Here is a 19,550-nt window from a genome sequence, read left to right on the forward strand (position 1 = left end):
TCCAAATCCTAGTTTATTGAACATGAAACTTATGTAAAATCATTCAAAACATTTACAATTTCTTGTTATTCAATTAATCATTTATAAAAGTCATATGAAATCCATCGTTATTCAAAATTTCATAAATTTGTTAAGAAAGAGCTTTGGAAAGGATTTTAAGAGACTTTATTTACAATTTTAGTTGAAAATAGTGATAAGAAAAATCACACCTCTAGATAGGGATGTCAAGTGGACCTGATGACCATAGGATAGACCCGTCCAAATTATAATGGTTCGGTGTTTGTCACGCCCAAAATCAAATCGGTCAATATTGGACATCTTGGTCAATATATGATCTAATATATAGAAAATAGTTTCAGTTTCAGATTAATTATTCATGAAATATTGGTTTTAACTATCAAATATATTTTATTTTCAAGCCAAATTACATTTAGACCTTACACCTAGATTAAAGAACAGCCTAGGACTTATATAAGATAACAAGGTCTAAAGCAATATACTTAAATTTGCAAAACAAAGAGAAAGATTAAGCAACGGCCGCCAAGACACCAACAAATGGAGCAGCAGTGGCCGGCGCAGGCTCAGCATGCTGGTAATCAGTCCTCTCATCTCCATAAACATCGTTATCGTTGGGTCCTCCGACAACTGCTCCCATTAAAACGTTAGGGTTTGGTGCAGGATTGTTAAACCATGCATCGAATCCTTCACTACACGTCACTGGTGTTTTGTCCTTGGTGATCGATACTATAGAGGCTGCTCTATGGTGTGGTTTTTTGGGATAATTGGTCCCAACTCCAACCATGTAGCTCATGTTCTGGGGGTTCGACCCAAGTATATAGTCTACCTATATAACATGTTGTAGAAATCACATATTAATATTGTATGAACATCAGAACATGTCTTATGGTATGTACTATATTAGGGTTAGTTAACTACCTGGGAACGAGTGAGGTCGAGAAGATCAGAAGCTTGAAGAGCACCATTGGGACATTGGATGGAGGCTTTTGCGTCTTCAAGATATTTAGAATATGCAGAGAGGACGAAAGAAGCGGCTGCGGTGTATTGGAGGTTGTTCCACGGCAAGAAGTAGAGCAAACCGCCAGGGGTTTTCTTAACGTTGTTGGAACCTTTTTGAGCACAGTTGCAGATAAACTGCTCCGCCATACTCTTGTACTCTGCGATCTTTCCATTGCTCTCTACTTTCCCTTCAAGTGCAAGCTGCATTTGCAAAACTTTGTGTTATGTTTGTTTCTTGTCACATAAGTTAGTGATATGTTTCTGTAGTGAAATAGTCATAACCTACCTTGGCGACCAATACTTGTGCACCCACAAACTTATCATCCCAGGCAAAAACAGTCCTTGGACCTCCTGTACCAGATGCCTGTGTTAGATAATCAAGATAAATCTGGTCGTTGGTGGCACGGTGGAGCCAAGCTGCAGCCCACAACAACTCATCTTCGTATCCACTGCTCGCGTAGAAGCCACCGGCGTTAGTAATGGAGTTTTGGTAAATGCCAGGGTACGCCTTAGCGAATTCAAATAAATCTTTCGCATGACCAATAAGTATTTTGGCATAGGCTTCATCAGATGGTGCAAAGGCAATAGACGCTGCAGCCATTGCTGCAGCTGTCTCACCTGCTAGGTCTGAACCTGGATGTTGGGCATCAATGCGAAATGAAGGACGTGGAGTGGTCATATCCTCAGGTCTCATCCAGCATCCGTGGTCCGAGTTTCCGTCACCCACTTGTCCGTACAAGACATTGGGCTCAGGATGGGCTTTAATGAGAAAATCGGTGGCCCACTTGAGAGCCGCAAGGGCGTTTTCCTGCTCCTGATGGGCCTTAAGCTGTGATGCCATCTCTATATTGCTCCAAGCTAGCATTGTTGTCATGAACGCCAACGGAAATCCAAACTTCATGTTGTCTCCAGCATCATAGTACCCTCCGGTGAGATCAACCTATTCATTTTTAAAGATACGTTAGCAAATATTTTATTGGAATTTGATAAACATACATAACAAAAAAAAGGATTTGAGTTTTAAATTACATGAGCATCAGAACCATCTCTAAGAGCAGAATCTCCTCTCCAAGTAACTCTTTGGTTCGAAGGCAATTTTCCAGAACGTTGAGCTTCGAAATACAAAAGACTCTTTGTGAGAGCTTCTCCATAATTTGTAGAGACAGCTCCACGAGCCGTCGACATTACTATTAACACAATGCAAATACTTGTCCATAAGCATTGTGAAGATCCATTTTTCAATTGAGACATCGTTTTTTCAATTAATCTTTAGACGATCTCAAGAGCAATTGTACAATTGAGTTTACTTTTTCTTGTGTTTGGCATGTCTATGTATATATGTATGTAGCCAACTATTTATAGAGAATCTAAAAGATGGAATCCTTTGCCCAAAAAAAAAAAAAAAAAAGATGGAATCCATGGCTAATTAAGGATCATTAACATTCGTATTTCTTACTCAAAATTGTGTTAGCTAAAATTGTTGTAGCCTAAATCTCATCATAGTAGACACCTTCTAAATAATTCTAAAAGATATAGATAAAACCATAAGATTGCGAACTAAAATTAGTTACGCTATCTTCTTAAAATATTCTCCTTCTATTTTTCTTATGTATATACACATCTACATATATCTAAAATTAATCTTATCTTATTTTTTTTAAGTTTCTTACTATCCATAGTATTAATGTAGAATTTACAGTTTTTGGTATCTATATATACATTTTTGGATCACAATTAGCAAATAAATCCTGAAGTTGAGATGTATTTACAATGACATGCCATTAGCATTAATTATTTAGATTTGTTTTATTTAAGTAAAGATTTTTAATTGAAATTTATTTCTCATATATTTAGCAAAAGTCTCTACAAAATCTTTCCTTATCTATTTAAGTAAAGATTTTGAAATCAAATATGTTCTCAACAATTTACCAAAAATCTCTACACAATCTTTTTAAAAATCTCGACTTAGTTAACTTCTGATTTTTATCTGCAAAAAAAAAAATTAATTGTAACGAGTGGTGTAAAAATCGGGAATGTTGATACTACAATTTCTTCTACTTCTTTTTTTTTCATATAATGAAAATTATTTTTTAGGATATTTTCTTAAAACCTCTAAACAAAACAAAGGGTTTCAAAAGATAGCTTCCCTTTTGGCGGGTCGACCCGCAAATCCGCAACTCTCTACGGGCTTATCCGCATGAACCTGCGACCCGTAGTGGATAAAAATATTATTAAAAAAAAATAACAAATGATGTTTAATTTTACGGGACGGTGTTATATGGTGCAACGGGTTTAGATCAATATTAATATTAAACAATATACTATGGATGAAATCCTAGAATTAAAAATCAAAATTTAATTATAAAATCAGAAACACTAAACAAAATAAACAATATTAACAAAACAAATACAACTTAAAATTTTGCAAAATAATTTTTTAGTTATAAAAAAATCGACCCGCGGTGTACCGCGGGGTAAAATCTAGATTTGGAAATTTAAGGAAGAAAAATCTTTTTTTTAAATAATAACTCCGCGGTGTACCGCAAGAAAAATCTTTCTCCTAAACTGAGGCAAGAAGAAGAAGAAAGCCAAATGTCGTTTAAGTGTATATATAGATATACCATTTAAACCTAAAACACAATTAATATACTCAAAACTATTAATATAGATATATGGATGATACATTTATAAAATAGGTCGAAATATTATATTATACTCTCTATTAATAAACAAAACTAATTATATTTAGATTTTTAAAAAAAAAATTATAGCCCCGCGGTGTACCGCGGGTTCAAATCTAGTAAAATGTACAATATCTTTTGGATACGATGTAGAAGATGTTTATTTTATTTTTGTTTTCCATAAATTTTAGTAATCATTTATTGATTTTCTTATTGAATCATAGTATCTTTACTATACAATAAAATTTAGATTTCTTTGATTATTTTTTCTATTATTTCCTTATGGCGATCAAATTAATTGAAGACAATTTAACAACTTTCTTAAGAACACCAATGCTATAAATTTTAAACCAAACTAGACTTAACCAGACCTTAGCCGAACTGAAATCACTTAATTAATCTCAAAACAGAGAGCTTCGAAACAGAGTAAAAACCTAAGTCTTCAAAATGTCTCACTAAATCAAGTTATTTTAACAATCAAATTTTTGTTTCTCTACCCTTAGACCTAAAACGTTAGTCGCTAGAGCGTCTTAGGGAAATGTAGTCCAAAGAAAATAACATTAGCTAGAAACAAAGAGAGATAATAATTAAGGTCATGCAATGGCAGCCAGAACACCAACCAAAGGAGCAACCGTGACGGTATCGGGCTCGTCGTGCTGAAAATCAGACCGTTCATCTCCGTAAGCATCGTACTCGTCCGGTCCACCTACAATTGCTCCAACCAAAACATTAGGATTCGGTTTAGGGTTGTTGTACCAAGCTTCAAACCCTCCATTGCATGTCACCGGTTTAGGATCATTCTTGATTGACACTATAGAGGCTCCTCTATGGTGTGGTCTTTTAGGATAATTGGTCCCGTATCCAACCATGTAGCTCATGTTCTTGGGGTTTGACCCAAGTATGTAGTCTACCTGTTACATAGACCATGTAAAAGAAATCTGTTATGTTAAATCGCTTAAAGTCATAAACCATGAATCAGCACAAAAAAATCCTAATAGCTATGAAGATACTAGTTATAGGTGGTCATTACGAACACTTATAGGTGGTGTCTCCATTCTTTGTATATGTTATTGAGAATTAAGTAGAAAACGAATGCAAAACTTAATTTAATTTAAAAAGGCGAAAAAAAACAAATGCCAGCCTAACCTGGGCCCGAGCTAGTTTAAGAAGATCATAAGCTTGAAGGACACCACCATTGGGGCATTGAATCGATGTTTGTGCAGCTTCGAGGTATTTCGCATAAGTGGCTAAGGCGAAAGAAGCGGTGGCTGTGTATTGGAGGTTGTCCCAGGACAAAAACCAGAGCAAACCTCCTGGAGTCTTTTTAACGTTGTTGAAACCCTTTTGAGCACAGTTGCAGATGAATTGCTCTGCCATACTCTTGTACTCTATCATCTTCCCTTCGTTCTTCACTTTTCCTTCAAAAACAAGCTAACATTTGCAAAAGAGTGAGTGAAGTGTCGTGTAAGTAAGGGCATAGTCTATTTTAGGAAATTCACATAACCTACCTTAGCTACCAAGACTTGTGCTCCCAAGAACTTATCGTCCCACGCGAAAACGAACCTCGCACCTCCCTTATTAGAAGCTTCTGTTAGATAATCAAGATATGTCTGGTCTCCAGTGGCACGGTGAAGCCAAGCAGCGGCCCACAATAACTCATCTTCGTAACCACTACTAGGGTAAAAGCCACCCGCGTTAGGAATGGAGTAATGATAGACCCCAGGGTATTCCTTAGCGAATTCAAATAGATCTTTTGCATGACCAATAAGTGTTTTGGCGTAGGCTGCATCAGATGGCGCAAAGGCCAAAGAAGCTGCAGCCATCGCTGCTGCTGTCTCACCCGCGAGATCAGCACCAGGATGCTGAGCATCAATGCGGTATGAAGGGCGCGGAGTAGTCATATCCTCGGGTCTCATCCAGCAGGCATGATCCAAGTTGCCATCACCCACTTGTCCGTACAGGACATTGGGCTCAGGATGGGCTTTAATGAGATAATCAGTGGCCCACCTGAGAGCCGCGAGGGTGTTTTCGTGCTCATGGTGGGCCTTAAGCTGTGATTCCATCTCTACACTACTCCAAGCTAGCATTGTTGTCGTGAACGCCAAAGGAAATCCAAACTTCATATTATCTCCGGCATCGTAATACCCTCCAGTGAGATCAATCTATTTTTACAATTAGCAAACATTTTACTTCAAGTACTAAATATTCATTACAGAAGGAGAAAAATGGAATAAAAAGGATTAGATATTAAAATTACATGAGCATCAGAACCATCTCTGAGTGCAGAATCTCCTCTCCAAGTAACTCTTTGGTTCGATGGCAATTTTCCAGAGCGTTGAGCTTCAAAATACAAAAGACTTTTCGTGAGAGCTTCTCCATAATTTGAATTTGCAGAAATTGCTCCACGAGTAATCGATAATAATAATAGTAACACAATGCAAATGCTTTTGATTGTGATTAAGCATTGTGATGATACACAAGACATTGTTGTAATCTTTTGTTAGCATATATTGTATATATATAGCATATATTCGTATCTACATATATAATCGATATATATACTTCCTTATACAAACGTATCTATATGATTGATACGTGATCCCTTTTTTACTATATAGACAATGCATATAATCAATGAGCGGTATCAGAAAAAAATCGTGATCCTATTTTCACTATATAGACTATAGAGGATGTATCTATCTAATAATCAATGAGCGGCACCAGAAAATATCGTGATCCATGAGAGGAAATATATTTTTCTGATTCTAAATAATTAATAGGTTACTCTGAAGATCAATGTACTCAATCTTCATGGAATAGGCAACATATTTGAAAGAAAAATCTGATTTTTTTCCTCTTATTTTATGGCAAAGAAACTGATTAACAAGAATAGCTTAGAACTTTATCTAATTAGTTGTAACATGTAGTTTAGTGTGGTTTGTCAAACCCATGTATATCGTTGACAAAAAATAATTTTTATTTAATTTCCAATCTAACTATATTGTTGGATCTTTAATTACTTATTGCCTCAGATGAAAAAAAATTGAGTGTGGAAACGTATATTCCCTTTCAATTTCATAATGAATTAAAAAAGTAAAGATAATCCCAGTGTAAACAGATCCCAAAAATATTCATACTTTAACACGAGAAAGCTAGACTCAAAATTATGTGTTACTTAATTCACGTTCCAAGAGAAAACCTTCTCAAATGGATCGAACTCATCTTGAATGAGCCCATCATGGTTTGTCCATATATCTATATTTCGTATAATTGTAAATACCAAAACCCAATATGGAATACACCAAAAACTATTTAACAAGTATGTATCTAGCCAAAAGAAAAAAAAAAAAAAAAAAACTATGTATCTAGCAAAAAGTATCGTTTCATTCACGTAGAGTATGACTTAGATGTGGTAATCACTACTCTGCTCTATGGAGGATATTGGTGATGTTTTTTTTTTTTTTCCAGATCAAGGATATTGGTGATATCCTTTTTATGATATCAGAATTTGTTTTCCTTATTTTTCTAGTTGTTTTTTTCTTTCATCACACGTAATGCCAATATTTTGGCGGATTCTTTGGCCGTTAACTTTAGTCATAAATTATTCTGTCGATATTGCTTCTAAAGGGGTTTTGCAATTAAATTAAGTAGTTAACCAAGAAAACATATCTACTTCTTTGTTTTGTTTTATTCGTAAAACCATCATTTGATAGACCAAAACCACTTGTTGGAGACAAAGAGCAACTTTATTGGGTGGTGGATTAGATATAGTAGGTAAGACATTTTCTAAAGTTAATGAAGAATTTTTGTGGATGAGGTAATGTCGAATGTATATGATTCTCTAATTCATAACATGGTGTGTTTGTATATTTTTGGTCACCAACATATCGGACTTTAATCCGAATTTCATGTTTTCATCATTTGGCGAATTATACAGTCAATTATTTATTCTCTGAGAGTGACAAGAACAATGAAATGAATGAATACGTTGATTAGTTTGACAAAAAAAAGAATAAATACATTGATTACTGTTACAAGATTAAAAAAATGGACATAAATTCTAAGAAATTAATAAACTCGTTTCTTAGTCTTAATTAATTAGTTATAATTAAATGTGTGTGTCCTACGCGTCGGAGATAATTCCTTTAGTGAACATCTCAATCACGCCGGGAGGAACAAAAAGCGCCACCAGAGGATTTCCCGGCGGCACCGGCGGTATCTCAGCTCTACACAAAGGACACGTGGACTTCTTCTCTAGCCACGGATCGATGCAATCGGCGTGGAAACAGTGATTGCACGTCGTTATCCGCCTCATCTTCTCTCCTTCCGCCGCATCTTCGAGACATATCGTACAATACGGTGACGAATGTTTTTCCTCCGCCGTGGTTTTTCTCCATCTCCGGCGATGATGGACCGTGAATGTACGGTAACGACGCCAAGGACGGCTGGCGAGGAAACAAGCGAATCTAAAGAAGAGACGGAGAGTGAAGACGACGATGGAGGCGATAATGACAAATTCGACGATGAAATGAGAGAATCTAATCACTGATTCAACAAACATTCTCGAGACAATTAATAACTCGAGAAAATGTTTGGAGATTATGGCACAAGTAACGATGCTCTGTTCTGTGTATTGTCTATATATATAAGGTTTATCTTGATGAAATCGACTGTCTTTATTTAATCACGTGGTATTATTTGGATTAATTGAACGGTGAGGATCTTATATAGCTTGTTAGTAGAGTAGTTTCGAAGAACGTACTAATAACTATTCCAACTTCGACTTTAACCGTCAATTTTGATCATTCCCATTTCCACTATTGGTCTACATTCAAATTCTCTAGACTACTAGACTTCTAGTATTAAACAATGTTAAAATAGAGAGACAAATTGAGATTGGCTTTTATGTTTGAATTTTTGGGGTTAGTCAAAATTAAGTTAGTTTAATAATTTGTGAAGGTCGTTTGTAATTAAGAGTTGGTTCAACAATCTCTCCCTAAGAACAAAATAAAACAAATAGAGTTAACGTAGTCCATTTTTCTACGACTACATTCAAACAAAGTAACAAAACCACAAAGTCTCTCTGTCTCGATCTTGCTCTGGACAAAACAAATAACATGTTTTCCATTTATATAACGTTGTACAGTATAATTACGAGACATGACAAATACTAGGCCTAAAATGACAACCAGATACAGGGCCAAGTCTCTTCAATTTTGGCCCCAGCCAATAAATATAGGAAAGTGCCGACCAAAACAAAAACAAATAGGTAGGAAATTGGATGATCTGATCTGTGTGACATGTAATTTCATAAACTATAACATCTACAACTTCTAAAATCGATCAACTAACACAAACACAAATTTAACAAAGGTTTAGAAATAGAGAAACTATCTTATCTTGCACTAAAGAAAAGGTGGTGCATCAGCTTTAGGTTGTGCTCTGCGTGTGATCTTCCATAGAAAGTCTAGGAACATGAAGATCCCTGCAAATAATATTAAAATCCAAATCAATTCATAAATAAATATATATATTAAAAAAAAACCATCTTCTGATGAAATCTTTCAAGTTTCAACACAAGATTTGTTCAATTACCTTAGGTAAGGCTAAAGGTAAAGAGTAATGAAAACCGTTCTGCTGGAATAACCCCTTAGGTATAGGCTAAAGGTAAGTCTTTCCATTCCCATTTTGGTCTATGCATATGTTTAAAGAGTAATGAAAACCGTTCTGCTGGAATAACCCCTATAGTTATAACTCTTTTCTCACTATTATAGTTTTATCACTCTTTTCTTCCGCCACACGTAGTGGCAATACTTTTTAATACTTTTGACGGATCGGATTCTTTGGCCGTTAACTTACTTTAGTCATAAACTATTCTGTCGATCTTGTTTTTTTTTTTTTTTTCCTTCTGTTTTATTAGTTTGGTAAAACCATCCATCATTTGATAGACTAACACCACTTGTTGGAGACAAAATAGCAACTTTATTGGGTGGTGGGTTAGAGTGGGTAAGAAATTTTTTAAAGTGGTGGAAAAAACAAACCCTAGCTAGGAGTGTACTTGTACTTTAAAAAAAAAAACAAATTATATAAACACTAATTAATACTGTCATTTTCTTATGGTGAAGAAATTTTGTGGATGAGCTAGGTAATGAATGTCGAATATATATGGGTGTGACCATTGTTTGAAAAATCGCTAGGCGCTAGTCGGGCGCTCGGCATGGGCCTAGCGATTAATCGGAAAATCGGATTAAAATCGGGGATTAATCGGGAATTAGTTTTAGGGTTATTTTAATATGTTTAAAATATATTAATCCAATATTGTTTTCAAAATTACAATAAAAACAAATTTTTATGATTTTTATTAAAATTTGAACACAAGTTATGTAAAACATCACAAACTCCCAATTCAAATGATTGAATAACAAAAATAAAATGTTTTTTTTATACTTGCAATCTAAAAAATAATCGGAGTATGTAAGATTAGGCGGGAAATAATCGGATTAGGCGGGAAGTAATCGGATTAGGCGGAGAATAATCGGGTTACTGATTTTTTAGGGGATTAGTCATTAATCGAAGCGGAGAGGGTGGGCCTAGCGATTAAGAAATTTTGTGGATGAGCTAGGTAATGAATGTCGAATATATATGGGTGTGACTGGTAGGTGTTTTTAGAAGAAAAGAAAAGTGTATAAATTTTATTCTTCTGAATTCATCTGTGTTTTCACCAGTCAGGAAAAAATAAAAAGAATTACTTTTCTACTGAAAAGTGAAAAAACAGAGTAAAGTAGAAGATTTTATCCCTCTACAAAATAGCTAAAGTAACGTTTTCTTTTGTTCTCTCTTTAAAATTCTTTAAAATTCTACTCATTTCTTCTATAGTTTTCACCAATCAGACCCTATGACTCTCTAGACGACTCTCTAGACTCTAATGCATAAGATGGTGGAGGTTCTTCTTTTTCTGGTCACCAACATATATATTGGAGTTTTATCTAAATTTCATGTTGTATAAATTCTTTATCATTCGACGAATTATATAGTAAATATTATTTGATAAGAAAAATATTCAACCGACAAATATTTTGTCTTATTGTTTGTGATGACGATAGAGAAGGCTAAAGTCCTACGCGTCGGAGATGATTCCTTTGGTGAACATCTCAATCACGCAGGGTGGCACAAAAAGCGCCACCAGAGGATTTCCCGGCGGCACCGGAGGTATCTCAGCTCTACACAAAGGACACGTAGACTTCTTCTCAAACCACGGATCGATACAATCAGCGTGGAAACAGTGATTGCACGCCGATATCCTCCTCATCTTTTCTCCTTCCGTTGCATATTCGAGACAAATCGTACAGTACGGTGATGAATGTTTTTCCTCCGCCGTGGTTTTTCTCCATCTCCGGCGATGATGGACCGTGAATGTACGGTAACGACGCCAAGGTCGGCTGGCGAGGAAACAAGCGAATCTAAAGAAGAGACGGAGAGAGAAGACGACGACGGAGACGATGATGACGGATTCGGCAATGAATTCAGAGAATCTAATCACTGATTCAATAAACATTCTCGAGAAAATTTATAAGCTATTATGGGGATGGGACGAGATTATGGCACAACAGCTAACGAAGCTGTTTGTTATATAAGGTTTCTCTTGATGAAATCGACGGTCATGATTTAACCACTACTCTGGTCTAGATTCGAATTCTCGATACCACATTTGTGCTAGGATTAAAGAATACTAAAATGGAAAAATTTAAGGTTAAGCTTTGTTTGGACTTTTGGGGTTAGTAAAAAATTAAATTAGTTTATTAATTTGTAAAGCTCTTTGGTTAAGAGAACAAGAGTTGGTGCAAGGGCAACAATACCTCCCCAAGAACAGCAAAAACAAAGTTAACGTAGTCCATTTTTCAACTACTACATTCAAACAAGTAACAAAACCAAAGTCTCTTGCTATGCACAAAACAAGTAACATGTTTTATTTATTTATTTAGTTCTTTACGAGACATGACAAAGACAAGGCCTAAAAAGACAACCAGATCCAGGGCCTAATCTCTTCAATTTTGGGCCCAGCCAATAAATATAGCTTTAAACAATTAGGTAAGAAACTGGATGATCTGTGACCTGTAATTTCACTTCTAACATCAACAAATAACACAAAACAAAGAAGCCAAACGGTTTAGAAATAGAGAAGCTATCTTATCTTGCACTAAAGACAGGTGGTGCATCAGCTTTAGGTTGTGCTCTGCGTGTGTATTTCAGAAGCAAACCTTCCATGGAAAGTCTAGGAACATGAAGATCCCTGCAAATAACACCAAGAAAACCCAAATCAATTCATAACTCGAAAAACACATCTTCTGATGGAATCTTTCAACACAAGATTTGTTCACTTACCTTAGGTATGGCTCTAAGTCTTTCCATTCCCATTTTGATCTATGTTTAAAGAGTACTGAAAACCGTTCTGCTGGAGTTGAAGGCAGAGAGCGTACACTGAATGTATAAACCCGTGTTTCGATCCCGATTTTCTCTGTTAAAACCTCTCCTTCAAGCATCTCAAATCTTTCTTCCATCCCATCTGGAATCTTCTTCTTCCACTCTTCCATGAAACTCTCAAGTCTCATCTTTTCTTCTCTCAGTATCTGTCTAGCAAAATGCAAACATACAAGCCTCGGTTCCAACTTCCACTTATCAGTTTCGTTAACTTTAGAGCCAAACACGCGCAAGCAGTGACCCGCTAGTTGACTAGGAAACTCATCAGCTACTAACGCATCCACAACTTCATCTTCATCAAGATCATCAAACGACCAATCTTTCAATACACAGTTATGAAGGAGCATTCTCAGAATCACGTCTAGGTAATTCTCATCTATAACCCTCCAGTAACCATCAATCTCGATAGCAGAAAGACTCTGCAAGCCATTGCGTAACTCCTCATCACTCGCTTGTACCGTGTTAACCAAATCGGTCCATGTATACAACGCAAGATCCCTCTTCCCATTATGGTCTAAATCATCATCATCATCCATCATAGCTTCAACTTCACCAGCACCAAAAGGATTTGCCAAGAGAATCTGCTTAAGTTTATCAAGCCTAGGAGAAACCTCCACAAGTTCCATATTACCAGGAGCAAGTTTGAGAACCGATACAAGCGGGTTATCGTTGCTGTTGGTATCAGAAACTTGCGCATCTCCAGGACAAATGGAAGGAGGAATAAGGAACATGGAATTAGAATTACCAACAAATTTGATAGCATAAGTCTTAGACTTGGTGCAAAGAACAGCATCTTCATCAGGAAGTCCTCTCAATGTCACCCTAAAGCAAATGGATACTAAATTAAGTAATCCTAAACAAAAATAAAACAAACCCAAGCTTCAAAATCGTACCTTTCATGAAAGATGTCAGAGACGAGTTTGTCATCAGCTTCAAGAAGAAGTAGATCCTCATGAGGTCCAAAACATGGGTGATACGAAATTGGTACTGAAGAACCAGGTTTGAGATTTATGACTGCTTTAGCTCCTTCAATTCTCCCAATTTCTTCCATTACTAGAAACCAAATGTCGAACGTGTAAGCGACGATTAAGCAGAGAAATTAGGAAATGTTTCCGAGAATAAAAATCAAAGAGACAAAGACAAAGGAATCAAACCTGATGCGAATAACGAATCGTATAGCTAGGGTTCGGATAACGAATCGCGAGGTTGAGGATGAGAGAGATGGAATCTTCTAGCTAGGGCTCTTCAGCAGAAGAGTTTCGCGCCTTGTTTCAGCCATTTTAGGCGCGTAGGTTTTAATTCTCTTCTCAGGGCTCAAGGCCCAAGTTAATGGGTCAGAGAAAAAGCCCTGCTACGAAAGCCTGTATTGTTTGAAATGTCTTCGTGTAAACGTTTTCTGGTGTTTAGCATTCGTTTTTGCTATTTAAAAGTTCACATTTTAGCATTCGGTTTAAATCCAAGTTATTTTTTTTTTGTAAGTTTTTAGCGGCTTAAAAATTCACATTTTAATTTCAAAGTTTGGATTTCGCGTTTAAAAGTTAACATTTTTTTCTTTATATTTAAGACTTAATTTTCTTTACTACTTCGGTACTTCCTCTTTTTTATATAATGTATTTGATCCTTTCTGGCTATTATATTTTTGTAGTCTTTTTTATAATTGGTTGAAATGATAGTTTTTGAAAGAAAAAATAAAATATTTTGTTATATATAGATTAGCGTTTTTCACTTTTGACAATTCCAATTTTTTTGTTTCGAATGGTCATTGAGTAAACGTTTTGTAGTGTTTACGGTTTAAAATTGCCCTTATAAAAGTTTTTTTTGTTTTTAAGTGGTTTAAAAAGCATTTCACAAATTGGTTTCCGCGTCTTTGTCCTTTTTTTCTTTTGCATTTAAACTTTATAGATTATATTTTTATTTTTAGCTTTTGAATGTTTTCTTGTTTCGACGTTTGCTTTTTTCCATTGCTTTTGATTTTTTTCGTCCCTAATGTGTTATTTAAGTTTTTGCCAAAATGCCTTTTTTTTTTTGTTTTTTGTATTTCGTGTTTCGACTAACGTGTTTGATATTTTTCCAATGCTATTGAATTTTTAGTTTTTTCGTTCTTGATATTTTTTTTTTTGTAAGTGTTATTTGAGCTTTCGGTTAGTTCTGACATGTTTAAAATTTTAACACTAAAAAAAATTTATATTTAAATCTTACGGACCAACTAAAGACAGGATACCTAGGCGCGGTTAGTTTCGAAGTGTTTAAAATTTAACACTTAAACTAATTTTTAAAAAGATATAGTGAAATTAACATGGTTTTAGTTAAAAACATTAATTACTTTTTAAATTTTAACGTGTTAAATTTATGGGAGACTCACAAAAATGCCCCTTTTTCAATACCTCTTTTCAAAAATGCTCCATTTGGCTGTCCATTTTTAAAAATACCCTTTTTTATGTACAAAATGACTAAATTACCTTTCTTTTAATAAAAGATATCATAAATATATAAGGAAAACATGAGAATGTGCACACATCAAAATTACAAATTTGATTTTGTAAAACCTTTAAAATACCTTGTAAAATTTTTCCGTAAAGTGATTCCGCAATTTTTTTGGCGTTAAATTTTTGGCGGGAAAAATTTACAAGGTATTTTAAAGGTTTTTTATAGGGTATTTATAAGGTTTTACAATGTATTTTAAAAGGTTTTACAACATTTTTATAAGGTATTTATAAGATATTATAATATTTTACAAGCCATTTTATAAGGTTTTACAAGTTATAAGGTTTTACAAGTTTTATATAAGATTTTACAAGTTATAAATACCTTATAAAACCTTATAAGTACCTTGTAAAACCTTTTAAAATACATTGTAAAATCTTAAAAAACACTTGTAAATACTCTGTAAAACCTTTAAAATACCTTGTAAATTTTTCCCGCAAAAACAATTTCGCCAAAAGAATTGCGGAATCACTTTTCCCGAAAAAAAATTTTGGCAGGAAAATTACGGGATCACGTTTTCCGCTAAAAATTTGCGGGATCACTTTTCCCGCCAAAAAATATTTTAAATTTTGTGGACCTAATTTTGTTTCAAATAAAGGTAAAATGGTCATTAAAAATTAAAAGAGGGCAAACTTAAAAATGGACTCTCAAAGGGGGCATTTTTGAAAAGGGGTATTGAAAAAGGGGCATTTTTAACAATTTCTCTAAAATTTAACACGTAAACTAATTTTTAAAAAGTAATAGTTAAATTAACATGGTTTTATTTAAAAATATTAATTATTTTTTAAAAGTTTTTTATTTTTTGGTAAGGAATTATTTTTTAAAAGTTTAAGTGTTAAATTTGTTTTAAATTTTAATCAAAATCATTATTATTTTTAAAAAATGAGTTTAAGTGTTAAATGTATATAACGTGAAAACATGCCGAACTTCGAACACCAAAGCTTACGGACCAACTAAGGACAGGATGCCTAGGCGCGGTTAGTTTTTGACGTGTTTAAAATTTAACACTTAAACTAATTTTTAAAAAGTAATAGTTAAATTAACATGGTTTTATTTAAAAATATTAATTCTTTTTTAAAAGTTTAAGTGTTAAATTTGTTTTAAATTTTTTAAAAAATCATTATTATTTTTTAAAAATGAGTTTAAGTGTTAAATGTATATAACGTGAAAACATGCCGAACTTCGAACACCAAAGCTTACGGACCAGTTAAGGACAGGATGCCTAGGCGCGGTTATTTTCGACGTGTTTAAAAGTTAACACTTAAACTAATTTTTAAAAAATAAAAGTGAAATTAACATAGTTTTAGTTAAAAACTAATTATTATTTTTAAGTTTAAGTGTCAAATTTGTTTAAATTTTAGTAAAAATTATTATTTTTTAAAAATGAGTTTAAGTGTTAAATCTATATAACGTGAAAATATGCGGAACTTCGAACACCAAAGCTTACGGACCAATTAAGGACAGGATGCCTAGGCGCGGTTAGTTTTCGACGTTTTTAAAACTTAACACTTAAACTAATTTTTTAAAAAATCAAAAGATTTATTTATTTAAATTTATTAGTGAAAATTTTAAATTAATTAGTTTTAGTTTTACTTAAAATAATTTTTAAATATTTAAATTTTTAAAATAAAAACAAAAATAAGAATGAAGAAAATAATGTACCGTGTTGAAGTGGTAGCAAAGAAAGGGCAAAAAAAAGCCCATTCGAAGACAAGACCAGATGTGAGCCCACACTTAACCAAAATTCCCAGCACTTGCACAGCTCTCTCTAGCCCTGAATCAACTGCTTCAACCAAAATAGGCACCGTTACGAGCAAAGAGCGACAATCCGTCTTATCACTCCATCAGCAACTTTGTTATCATCTTCTAAACGAAGATTCAAAAGCAAAGACAGAGACTTTTTGTTGGTCATCGTCGTCACTCGGAATCTCAATTGGGTCAAGACTGTGGTTGATACTTGAATCACGAAACTGAGATGATGGACTCGAACTCACGGCTTACTTCAATGTCGAGTCTCGTGGATCATGATCGGTGCCGATCATGGTACTAAAAAGAAATAGATGAAAGATGGACAGATTTTGGTTTTCGTTTCTCTTGGAGAAAAAGAAATAGATGAACAGAGAATTTTGATTTCTCAATAAAGAAGAAGAGAATGCTAAAGAAGAAGAGAATGCGTGAGTGTTTATATAAGCAAAAGGTTTCTGTTTTTTCAATAGCACAAAAAAAAAATTTCCTTTTTTCTAAGTTTTAGTATCACAAAAAGGAAATTTGTGTACATATTCATAACGGTAATAAAACATTAATTGTTTCTAAACGTTCGTTTTTTTACTTTCGGCATCCAACGTTCGACTGTCTAATGTGACAGATTAATTTTTTTTTTTAAACATCTATATATATATATACATTTTTGGATGACTTTTAGCAAATAAATCCTGGAGTTAGAATGTATTTACAAAGAATGCCATTGGTTGGGTGGGTTTTTTTTTAAAAACGAGTGACCCGGTTTCAATTTCGGATAGTACAAATTTGGCCCAATAATTTGGCTCAAATCTCTGTTCAACAATATTTGTTTTTGCCACAACGACGAGGCCCAACATTTGGCCCATCACACCCACGTTTTTTCAAAAATTTATTTCGCAAAACCATATTAATTACATAATCTTATTGGTTGTAATCTTTCTAAAATATCTCAAACTTAACTACCAAAATATTCTACACCAAACTTTACTACCAAAATAATCTTCATCATAATCTTAATTATTCCTATCAAATCTAAACTTAACCCAACGAAATATTAAAATAGAAAATTAGTTACTATACATTAACGACATATTAGTTGTAATCTTCCTAAAATATCTCAAACTTAACTACCAAAATATTCTTCACCAAAATTATTTTTGTGTTTCGAAATTGCTTTCCGAGATTGCCAATATTCCCAAGATATCTCCTTCTCTTAAAACAGTCCACCTTAATCTTCAAGTAATTTTGCCCTAAAATATCTGTCAAATTAACGAAATATAAGGGGAATATTAATTACCAAATAAAAGATTGATCCTAGCATATTCCATAAACTCAATAATATCAAAGATTGTATCCCACAAATCTTGCGTGTGTTTCAAAATTTCGAGACTAGCCTAGGTACAAACTAAACCTAATTTACTTCCCTATATATACTTTACATCTAAACCTTATTCTCCATCACCAAACACAATAGCAAACAATCATTTACAAATAATTAGCATACCTTTCTTCTCTTCCAATGGCTACTACTATTGTCAGTCTTTGCTATGTATCCTCTGGTAAGGTAAATTCACTTTACCTTTATGTCTTAGTAATTTCAATATGGTTACGAATTCAAACAATCACTAACTAATATGTTTCTTTTTTTTATAACACTCATGCAGGTCACACGTTAGCAACCAATTCAATCAAAAGGAAGAGAATGACACAGCAATATCAGAGAAAGGACAATCAGAATCATATTACCTTGCTATTTTACTCAAACTGTGATCTTTATATTCAGAATTATCCTTCTCACTCACGTTTCAATTTTTATCTACAACAATCTATTACAGTTTACTGCCTATGTCACTTCATTGCTAAGTTTATTTCAAATAAAGTTTTACTGCTAGAGTAAATACGCACCAAGAACTTCTAATCCTTGCTAATTCTTAAACTGCAGTCCACATGTTGCTTCCCAGTTCTCAATGTCCAAAAGACCTCTCAATGATGCAAGGAGCCTAAATTTAATGAATTCAAACAAAAAAACCGCCAAATGAACATAATAATAAACAAGCCATTGACAATGAAACCGAACACTTCTAAGATCAGAAAATATTCTTACTGACTCTGACCTTTAACTATTCTCAAACTGCAAGCTTCCATTACCATTCCTTCACCTGAAGTTGAATCGCCTAGAAGGAACCGGAGGTTGCTGTGTCTCCTCATCTTGCTCTTCAAGCCACTATTTCTCCATAATTTTTACAGCATTCTCATAGATCTCACTGTTGTCATGGTTCTGACGAAAACCTGCAAAACATAACATATTTGATGCAAAACTTATTAGATGACACCAAATGAAATGAAAACAAATAACAACAAAAATAGAGGAGTCAAACTTTAATTATATTCGAAGACAATAGCAGCTGCAATTTCACAGAAACAATTCAAAGCCAGAAAAATCAATACAAGATAATCAATCGATTGTGTTTAAAATCTTAAGAAAGGAAACATATAGAAGTACAAATCAGAAATGAGTGAACGTAACAACATAAGAATTGTTCTTAACAAAGCATAATACTTGTGATTCTACTAAGTTAATAATATGTTCCTCAAATCTACAATCCTAAATGGCGATAATCCCAAGAATTGATCAATCAAAAATCCCATTTTTTAACGCTTGATGCTGAAAGAAAAACTTAATCCAATTGAAATCGGAGTAATTTACCAAAGGAAAGTACTGGGTAGAAACAGTGGGAGTGTGCAATCCAGAAACCGGCCCAAATTTGAAGAAGTTCCGGTGGTGGTGGTGTAGACCCGACTCTAGAAAGAACAATGGGAGGTCGAGCACTCTTCAGGTTGATTCATCTCCTTCTCCTCCGCTTTAATCTTACAATCAAGCATCATTGGTTTGAAGCACGAGAGATAACGAATTTGGGATTTCAGAGTTGTCGAAGAATGTGTTAGTGAGGACAGAAGAGGATAAGTTAGGTACCGACAACAATCCCAGGTTGTAATTAATATTACTTATTTTATTTTATTTTAGACATCATACAACTATACTCTTCCTTTTAACATAAAATTCAATTTTATAGATATGTCTTCATGTATATTTTTTAAAAACAAAGATCAACATGCTTTTCTTTTCCAATTATACATAAATAAATTAAA

The 19,550-nt window shown here is 34.0% G+C and overlaps 5 protein-coding genes and 2 long non-coding RNA genes across 7 annotated transcripts; all 7 read right to left on the minus strand.

The window, feature by feature from the left end:
* Positions 1–384: 384 nt before the first annotated feature.
* LOC9318030 (endoglucanase 14) lies at positions 385–2,349 on the minus strand. The gene is made up of 4 exons (XM_002881918.2): positions 2,047–2,349; positions 1,304–1,957; positions 937–1,218; positions 385–844 (listed from the first exon to the last, which is right to left on the minus strand). The coding sequence occupies exons 1-4, from the start codon at positions 2,266–2,268 to the stop codon at positions 527–529; spliced, it is 1,476 nt and encodes a 491-aa protein (XP_002881964.1). The 5' UTR covers positions 2,269–2,349; the 3' UTR covers positions 385–526.
* Positions 2,350–4,123: 1,774 nt separating this feature from the next.
* On the minus strand, positions 4,124–6,183 carry LOC9318031 (endoglucanase 15). The gene is made up of 4 exons (XM_021026991.1): positions 5,956–6,183; positions 5,207–5,860; positions 4,845–5,129; positions 4,124–4,609 (listed from the first exon to the last, which is right to left on the minus strand). Exons 1-4 carry the CDS (start codon positions 6,181–6,183, stop codon positions 4,292–4,294), a joined length of 1,485 nt encoding a protein of 494 aa, XP_020882650.1. The 3' UTR covers positions 4,124–4,291.
* A 1,486-nt stretch (positions 6,184–7,669) lies between these two features.
* LOC9318032 (RING-H2 finger protein ATL14) lies at positions 7,670–8,470 on the minus strand. The gene has a single exon (XM_002881920.2). It carries the CDS (start codon positions 8,257–8,259, stop codon positions 7,822–7,824), a length of 438 nt encoding a protein of 145 aa, XP_002881966.1. The 5' UTR covers positions 8,260–8,470; the 3' UTR covers positions 7,670–7,821.
* A 330-nt stretch (positions 8,471–8,800) lies between these two features.
* Positions 8,801–9,335, minus strand: LOC110228947. The gene is made up of 2 exons (XR_002332452.1): positions 9,294–9,335; positions 8,801–9,183 (listed from the first exon to the last, which is right to left on the minus strand). It is a non-coding gene; the product is annotated as an uncharacterized LOC110228947 (long non-coding RNA).
* Positions 9,336–10,543: 1,208 nt separating this feature from the next.
* LOC9318033 (RING-H2 finger protein ATL5) lies at positions 10,544–11,541 on the minus strand. The gene has a single exon (XM_021030147.1). The coding sequence runs from the start codon at positions 11,251–11,253 to the stop codon at positions 10,816–10,818; it is 438 nt and encodes a 145-aa protein (XP_020885806.1). The 5' UTR covers positions 11,254–11,541; the 3' UTR covers positions 10,544–10,815.
* Positions 11,542–11,640: 99 nt separating this feature from the next.
* On the minus strand, positions 11,641–13,802 carry LOC9318034 (sister chromatid cohesion protein DCC1). Its single transcript, XM_021030146.1, has 4 exons — positions 13,331–13,802; positions 13,070–13,229; positions 12,081–12,998; positions 11,641–11,988 (listed from the first exon to the last, which is right to left on the minus strand). The coding sequence occupies exons 2-4, from the start codon at positions 13,225–13,227 to the stop codon at positions 11,886–11,888; spliced, it is 1,179 nt and encodes a 392-aa protein (XP_020885805.1). The 5' UTR covers positions 13,228–13,229; positions 13,331–13,802; the 3' UTR covers positions 11,641–11,885.
* Positions 13,803–18,124: 4,322 nt separating this feature from the next.
* Positions 18,125–19,301, minus strand: LOC110229356. The gene is made up of 3 exons (XR_002332751.1): positions 19,108–19,301; positions 18,515–18,689; positions 18,125–18,400 (listed from the first exon to the last, which is right to left on the minus strand). It is a non-coding gene; the product is annotated as an uncharacterized LOC110229356 (long non-coding RNA).
* Between the last annotated feature and the right edge of the window lie 249 nt (positions 19,302–19,550).

This window comes from Arabidopsis lyrata (assembly GCF_000004255.2).
Source record: "Arabidopsis lyrata subsp. lyrata unplaced genomic scaffold ARALYscaffold_4, whole genome shotgun sequence".
NCBI lineage: Eukaryota > Viridiplantae > Streptophyta > Magnoliopsida > Brassicales > Brassicaceae > Arabidopsis > Arabidopsis lyrata.

Coding starts and splice junctions, on each gene's coding strand:
- LOC9318030 (XM_002881918.2), bottom strand. CDS start 2,268: ATGTCTCAATTGAAAAATGGATCTTCACAATGCTTATGGACAAGTATT. Junction 1,958..2,046: donor GAGATGGTTCTGATGCTCAT/GTAATTTAAAAC, acceptor AAAAATGAATAG/GTTGATCTCACCGGAGGGTA. Junction 845..936: donor TCGACCTCACTCGTTCCCAG/GTAGTTAACTAA, acceptor CATGTTATATAG/GTAGACTATATACTTGGGTC.
- LOC9318031 (XM_021026991.1), bottom strand. CDS start 6,183: ATGTCTTGTGTATCATCACAATGCTTAATCACAATCAAAAGCATTTGC. Junction 5,861..5,955: donor GAGATGGTTCTGATGCTCAT/GTAATTTTAATA, acceptor TTGTAAAAATAG/ATTGATCTCACTGGAGGGTA. Junction 5,130..5,206: donor CACAAGTCTTGGTAGCTAAG/GTAGGTTATGTG, acceptor TGCAAATGTTAG/CTTGTTTTTGAAGGAAAAGT.
- LOC9318034 (XM_021030146.1), bottom strand. CDS start 13,227: ATGGAAGAAATTGGGAGAATTGAAGGAGCTAAAGCAGTCATAAATCTC. Junction 12,999..13,069: donor TCTGACATCTTTCATGAAAG/GTACGATTTTGA, acceptor CATTTGCTTTAG/GGTGACATTGAGAGGACTTC. Junction 11,989..12,080: donor GACTTAGAGCCATACCTAAG/GTAAGTGAACAA, acceptor TGTTATTTGCAG/GGATCTTCATGTTCCTAGAC.
- LOC9318032 (XM_002881920.2), bottom strand. CDS start 8,259: ATGTTTGTTGAATCAGTGATTAGATTCTCTCATTTCATCGTCGAATTT.
- LOC9318033 (XM_021030147.1), bottom strand. CDS start 11,253: ATGTTTATTGAATCAGTGATTAGATTCTCTGAATTCATTGCCGAATCC.